This window comes from Lottia gigantea (genome assembly GCF_000327385.1).
Source record: "Lottia gigantea unplaced genomic scaffold LOTGIsca_22, whole genome shotgun sequence".
In the NCBI taxonomy this organism is placed as follows: domain Eukaryota; kingdom Metazoa; phylum Mollusca; class Gastropoda; family Lottiidae; genus Lottia; species Lottia gigantea.
The window spans coordinates 520,480-528,021 of record NW_008708555.1 but is presented as its reverse complement, the minus strand read 5'-3'; the positions used below and the strand labels follow the sequence as shown (position 1 = coordinate 528,021).

The 7,542-nt window shown below is 34.8% G+C and overlaps 1 protein-coding gene across 1 annotated transcript in view; it reads left to right on the top strand.

Annotated features, from left to right (window-relative positions):
• LOTGIDRAFT_115956 (hypothetical protein) overlaps positions 1–7,542 on the top strand; it is a gene marked incomplete at both ends in the record, with an annotated part of 17,325 nt that extends 9,783 nt beyond the window's left edge. Inside the window, 8 exons of the mRNA XM_009054541.1 lie at positions 3,919–4,090; positions 4,430–4,494; positions 4,991–5,069; positions 5,453–5,602; positions 6,356–6,405; positions 6,635–6,689; positions 6,989–7,078; positions 7,369–7,542. Coding sequence (XP_009052789.1) covers positions 3,919–4,090; positions 4,430–4,494; positions 4,991–5,069; positions 5,453–5,602; positions 6,356–6,405; positions 6,635–6,689; positions 6,989–7,078; positions 7,369–7,542 — 835 coding nt within the window. The remainder of the gene's footprint in view (positions 1–3,918; positions 4,091–4,429; positions 4,495–4,990; positions 5,070–5,452; positions 5,603–6,355; positions 6,406–6,634; positions 6,690–6,988; positions 7,079–7,368) is intronic.

Sequence of the window (7,542 nt, the reverse complement as noted above, 5' to 3'; positions counted from 1 at the left end):
ATTTTTAAAGCAAAATTATTTTTGTTAGAAACCAAAAAGGTTTAATTAAAAGCCAAAATATCGTTAGATAAAAGCTAAAATATAATGTTTTGAAGAAGCCAAAAATAGTGGTTTTTAAAAGCCAAAAAATATTGTTATTTTAGAGCCAAAAATCGTGTTTTTTCAGAAACCAAAAATTAATGGTTTTTACAAGCCAAAAAATAATGTTTTTACAAGCCAAAAAATATTGTTATTTAAGAAGCCAAAAATAGTGTTTTTTTCAGAATAAAAAAATTGTGGTTTTTAGAAAGCCAAAATATGTGTAATTTGAAAGCCAAATAAGATTTTGCATACTATATAATGTTAAGAAAATATATTATAAATAAATAATAAAACTGAAAGACGAGGTTGAAGTGAGATTGAAATGTCTCTCTTCATTCTTAAAATCTTTAATATCTTCTACCATATCTGGTCGGTACGAACAGTAAAGGTTTTGCATCATTGTTATAAACTAGCATCTCTTCTCGTAGATTGGGTAATTTCCTTTCATAGACCTTCCTTGCAAAACGTCTCCTCACTCTGATGTGCTTCTGCAGGTTCTTCTCCCAGTAGGGACTGTTTCCGTACACTACAGGGTAGTCGATCCCGGGGAGCAATGCCCATCTAGGAACATCTAAGGGTAATTGTTCGTATTTCTCATCCGACCAATTTTTTATCTCGACAAAAGATTCCAAAATGTCATCGTCCTGGGTCTCGGTGATCTCGTTATTCTTTTCCAAGATATTATCAGTTGGAGCCTTTTCTGGCACGTCGAAGTCAATGCCTCGAAGCCTCATCCAGTCCGGGATGTTGGTTAGAGGTGTCTGGGTCCATGGGTCATCAGCCCAAACTAAATCTTCACAAACATCCTCAATTCCATTGGCCTTAGGACCTGAAATACAGAAAACGCTTATTATAGATCACACAAAACACCGGATCCAACTCGCTATCAGATTGTGACAAGAAAGCAGTGGGCGGCCATTGATCTCGAGCTCAAGAATAAAAAACTGATTTTGTCAGTGAACACAGTTCATCTAGGAACTCAGCCGATTCACAAAATGCAAAATGGACAACTATTGGTTATAATATAATGTCGAGTAATGTTTAATTACTTTCACCTGATAAACTAATTTTCAAAGAAATAGCCCAGCCTTGTAACTTTATACAATCTACAGGGAACTGAACTGGACATTATAAGGTAATTCAGAAGCCAAAAATATCGTAATTGAAAAGTAAAAAGTATTGTAATAATGACAGTTTATTGCAAAGGCTTTTATAAGTATAGTGAAATTACCTTTTGTGTTGGCCCATTCTGGTACTACGACATCATCACAGCGTGTCACGGGTTCACCAGTCGAGTTGTTGCTGACCAGTTCACCAACATTATTACACTCAACTTGGTTGTTGTTGTTTTCGTCACCTGAAAGAAGAGAATATATTTGCATAAATTAGAGTTTTACGCTTCGTATTTTGACATACAGCTTCGCAGTTAATATGAAATTATTTAAAAAAATTTTTTTTAAAATATTGTAAGGTGTTCTTAGGCTATAAGATCTATACCCCCTCTACCTAAAATAGAAAAGAAATACATTATGAAACAGTGGAAAACTTACCGTTAATGGTAGATGTTGGGTCTTCATAATGAATCTTTGATAGATAATTCAAAACAACTTCATCCACCGAGCGACTTATAACTGGTAATCTGAAATGTACAAAAAGGCCGAAATTAAAATTTGAACTGTCGCTTATAATTTTCTAAAGAAATATTTAACCAATTTGAACTACTTTGTACAGTGAAGTATATAGAAGTGGTGGGTGTCGTGTGCAAAGCAGACCATGCTTACTCTTTTCGATACGCTTATGGTACTTCTACACTTACTACATTTTGCCATACTGTGGACAATTAACCGAATTGTCTTGCCTGCACGGATTTTTTTCCAATTGAAATTGGTTTCAAAATGGGAAAAAGTTTGATAATCTGGAATAAGTCGTACTTCCTCATTTATTTTGGCGGAATATTGGTTTTATTGGTTAAGATCAATGTCAAGAGGTTTTAGAAACGATCAGCTCAGAATCTTAAGAAGCAAAATTATAATCCTTGTAAGAATGGTTGTTCTGGCAGATTTATAGTTCCCCAAAGTTGTCTAGACTTTTTAAAAGATCAAAAGTAAAAAGTTAATTTTCCTTATAGATGAAAAAGAACTAGGTCGTACACTTTTCAAAAAGAAAAAAGATATTCTAAAATTTTAGTTTGCCATTTTCTTATTTTATCCGGTTTATATAAAGCTGAAAAACAAGTGCCTGAAACATTAGAACCGTTGGAATAGAATACTCACAAGATAGTCATTGTTATAGTTTCCTGTAGAAAGAATTCCACAAAAATTTCCAAGAGCGATTTAATATGCGTCTTTCGTCTTGAAAAATCCAAAAGCTAATGACTTTTAGACCAATTTGACGTTATGTTCATTATGACGTCATAATGGATATAAGTGAACAGAAAACAATGGAGTTCCCTCAGAAACTAGCCCCACCCCATGGTTTTTTTTTTTACTTCTTTGTTCGCAATTTTATATCTCAAACAAGCCAAATTTAAATCAATTTTGTAAAGGATTTTTATCTGAATAATCCAAGATAGGACCTACAGTCTTGAGTTATTGTGAAGACAAAGTCAGACTTGACTAATGAACCACTTCGGCCTACTATTTTCTGTGAGCGATATCTTCATAGCTTTTTGATAGCTTTGATGCAGATACGTATTGCAACTTTTTGCTATTTTATACATTGTTTAGAACATTAAAGACCTTTTTGTCGTAATTTTCGTTATTAAAAACATCAGGGATACGATTTTAATATAAATTTTCAAAATATTTTATCAAACTTTTGATTGGATTGGTAAATTTTTCGAGGCCATTTTTCGAGATCGCTTGACAAGTGGAAATCGTTTGCACCGAATGTCAATTTCCTATAAAAATTCCCCTCATTCCTCACTGCATGACATTTATTAGCCCAATGAGATGCGAAACAGTTTATCGTTAAATTCAATTCCATTTGGATGAAAATTGTCCGCATGATTTTCTTGCTAGACTTGTTGCTCTTTTAAGAAAATAAACCTTGTATTGTTTAGAAGAGACCATACACAAAAACTAAGATTCAATGCTGGAATCACTAATGTTTAGAGGATGTTTGACTTCTAGATCACACTTTTCATAACGAATCAGATTATAAAGTGGCTTGTAAATCGAGGTATTCGACTGGTGCTATAACCATTCTAGACGTTGGTTACCAATAAACAATACTTACAAAATTGTCATCTTTTTCTTTTCCAAATCTTCAAAAATTACAACGAAATCTGAGTTTTTCCTCTATAAATTGCAACGTGACTTTTCAGTAGAAATCTGCACAATGCTCTATATGACGTTTAAGCTTGTAACGTCATAATCAAAATTATACTTTCCGGTTTACTATTTGGGACATACCCACAGTCAATTTTGTATTAGCCTGACATTGTGAAGATGAAGTTCGTAATAGCTTGACATTGTTAAGAAGTTCGTAATAGCTTGATATTGTGAAGATGTAGTTTGTAATAGCTTGACATTGTGAAGATGAAGTTCGTAATAACTTGACATTGTGAAGAAGTTCGTAATAGCTTGATATTGTGAAGATGTAGTTTGTAATAGCTTGACATTGTGAAGATGAAATTGACATTGTGAAGATGAAGTTAGTAATAGCTTGATATTGTGAAGATGAAGTTTGTAATAGCTTGACATTGTGAAGATGAAGTTCGTAATAGCTTGACATTGTGAAGATGAAGTTTGTAATAGCTTGACATTGTGAAGAAGTTCGTAATAGCTTGATGAAGAATACAATATTTTACTGTTATTCTAATTCTATGGTGAATAGGGGTAAAATGATGGTAAAAGACTTAGAAGAGAAGATCGCTTCCAGTAAACGGAATGGTAAATTACCAATCTTAGTCAACTGTATGGCTGGCACCACGGTTCTGGGAGTCTACGACCCTTTAGAAGAAATCGCAGACGTCTGTAAGAGAAATTCCATTTGGTTACATGTAGACGTAAGTATCGTTTAATTGAGTCTTTATATGAGATTTAACAATTTTGTAAGTAAGTACGGTATAATATTTGCCTGATGACGACGAAACGTTGCATAAAACTTTAACCAGTGATCGTTGAGCAAGAACACATGTTTAGTGTGTAAGTATACATTATTTCATTGTAAAAATACAATAATTTGAAAACTATTCTTTCAAATTGCATAAATTGCAGGATTCAAGCCCTTTATTTTCCAAATCATCCACCCTGGTCCTTCTTAGAATGGACTTGAAGAACAATTTGGCGGTCACTGAAAAAGTTATACGCATATCTTGCAAATATCAATTTGGTTTTTGTTTCAGGGCGCATGGGGTGGTTCAGTTCTATTGTCACGTGATCACAGACATCTACTCAATGGTGTAGAAAGGTGAGTTTTTTAAACTCGAAAGTTGACTTGATGTAAAAACCTCTAATAACCAATAGCTTTTATATAGTGAGACATAGTGCCCAACCCTATCCGTATCTCTTAAATAAACTACACTCTAATTTACAACATGGTAGCTTTAATTATAAATATTTGGAAAGGCGTTGTGCATCCTTCATACCTCGACAGTTGGAAATCGATAAAGAGTAGTTTCCCTCATTGGGTGTTGTGTGTTGTGCCCCTACTGAAGCACCAATCTGATAAAGTTTACCACATTTGATTTTTGTTTAATAATTTTATTATACTCTAATAATATGTTAAAAAACGTCTAGTCGTTCGTGTGGGATGATTAACAAAGACCCCTGTGTGCCGAAGACTGTCCTGGCAAAAGTTCTATCATTTCATACTGTTAGTTGTAAGCCAAACTGAAGCTTTAATGTATGACGTCTAAGTCCGTTTCATTTCATTTTAATTATAAAATAATTCCACTATGTTTCAGGGCTGACTCAATGACGTGGAATCCACATAAAATGATGGGAGTACCGTTACAATGTTCTGTTATACTTACTAAACATAAGGTAGGTAGATAATAGATTTCAAGCTAGATTAATTACGACGGTATCACAGAAGAACGGTATGAAGAACGGTATGAAGAACGGTATGAAGAACAGTGCACCGGCTCGTTGGAAGGAAATAAAAGAGAGAGGTTTTGGAGCTTCGCGAGACACTTTAGTAACAATCTATGAGGGTGAACCTGTACTAGGGTATGGTTTTGTCTTCTCAGTAAATAGTAGAGAAAGCATATTTAGGCTCTCTCGGGTCCTTCAATACCCAAGCAGTCCACTTTATATTAGCTCGATAATAGTCTGAAAATCGTTGACGCAAATGCTTATGCAAATGCAAAAGGGTTATCTCAGGAAGTAAATCGCGAAAACATATAAAATATCCATTTTATTTTCAGAAACTGTTAGCAGAAGCGAACCAGAGTAATGCCGACTATTTATTCCAGAAGGATAAGAACTATGACGTCACGTATGATACGGGAGATAAAACTATACAATGTGGACGACATAATGATATTTTTAAATTGTGGTTAATGTGGCGAGCCAAGGTACGAGAATCTTCACAATGTCAAGCTATAAAGAACTTCATCTGGTACCTTGACTGCAATAGCCATCTTTCTTGTATCACGGAATTCGGCGATTCGGCGTAACGCCAGCTAATACAGCCAATCAGAGACTTTGGCAGAAAAGCTTTAAACATTATGGTTTTCTGACCTCTGAACGGCTGTATTCGCAACCGTATAATCCAATCAAATCGTTTCATTTATAGACTTAGTGATACAAGAAAAACGGCTATTGTAGTCAAGGTATAAGTACGAAGTTTGTAATAGCTAGACATCGTGAAGATGAGGTAGTTTATGATATAAGAAGATTAACTCTGTCTCTGCCTCATACTCAATTTCTTTTTATTGACACTGTAGTTCTTGTTAAGAATATATTAAACCTCTACAAAAGGGGTGTCTTTAATCTTTCGACACACTAAGGCATCTACGTGATCTTTTTGAATTGAAATATAGTGTACGTCTTCAGGAAACTGGTATCTGCAATAAACTGTTGGATTCTACGTGCTATTAAAGATTAGTTGGTGTAAGTGTATAATCTTATCAAATACTCAATACGAGCTACGTCAACTCTTCTTAAGCGATGCCGATTATAAACCCATCCCTGGAGTGGCACATAGTGATCTGGAAAGGTGAGAATGACCTGCCTTGCTAACAACACCCGTCACAGTGCTTATCCTAGTGAAGCTCAAATTCAGTCCTGTCCTAGAGTGGTATTAGATGTTAAATTTCCTTTTTCAGGGCGATCAGGGATTTGAAGAACAGATCAGCAAAAATTTTGAACTAGCGCAGTAAGTGCTTCATTTTCTTGTGTACTTGTGTTGGTTATATGTGTTTGAACTATTCTTTAAGTATTAATTGCTGTCATTTTCAAATGTACATATTCACTTAATGTACAAGACAATGTACAGTATTATTGGCGATAATCGTACAAAATGTTCTTTCTTTATTGTTTTAATATAGCAATTAATGTACTTAACACTGGACTTGCTCATCATGATACTTTTTGTATTGTTCTAGGTACACATTAGAAAAAGTACAAAATCGAGATGGTTTTCATGTTATATTGGATAAGGTATGTTTATATTTTAATACTTTTTATTTGAAGATCTTGTAATGTTTAACACAATTTATAAGGTTATAAGAGTTTAAGACTTACAAGTTAAAGAATGACGCACGCAGTCTTGTCCATTGCCCATCAGTCTGTCTGCTGATAAAACCGTCAGGAATTTAGTAGGTCGTTTTCTCTTCGACATCTAGTCAATCTTAAAGCTGAAGTTTAGGCCTGCCAAAATCACGAGGGGCATACCTGTGTGCTTTTCGAAAACATCGCGGTGATATTTGATTGTCTTCAGATTTTGTTTTTCGTTCTAGTTAGAAGCTCCTAATGTCTGTTTCTGGTACTTACCACTAAAATGGCGCCAACAATCTCCGTCTGATATTAATGCCAAGGAACTCAACAAGGTAAGTATTCAGACGAATATATTCTGGATATGAAGAACAGCAGACGACTCGCAGAGCGAAATTGTTTTTGATCCACCTTCATGGATCAGGACTTCCCGTAACCATTTAATTGTTTGGAGGGGCAAGTACTATATCCGGTGGGGCAAGTAATATATGCGGTGGGGCAAGTAATATAACCGGTAAAATAAGTAATATATCCGAAGGTGCAATTGTGTATGGTGTATCTTTTCGCCCATTAGAAAAGTGTTCAATAAGTATTCTGAAAATCAGAAATATTTTGTCTCTTTCAGATAGCACCGCAGATCAAAGCTCAAATGATGGAATCGGGAACAATGTTGGTCCAATATCAGCCTCTGGGAGATCTTCCCAACTTTTTCCGGGTGGCCATCTCCAACCCTGTTATTACCACGAGAGATATAGATTTTATGATTGATGAAATAGACTGTATTGGACGGGATCTGTAA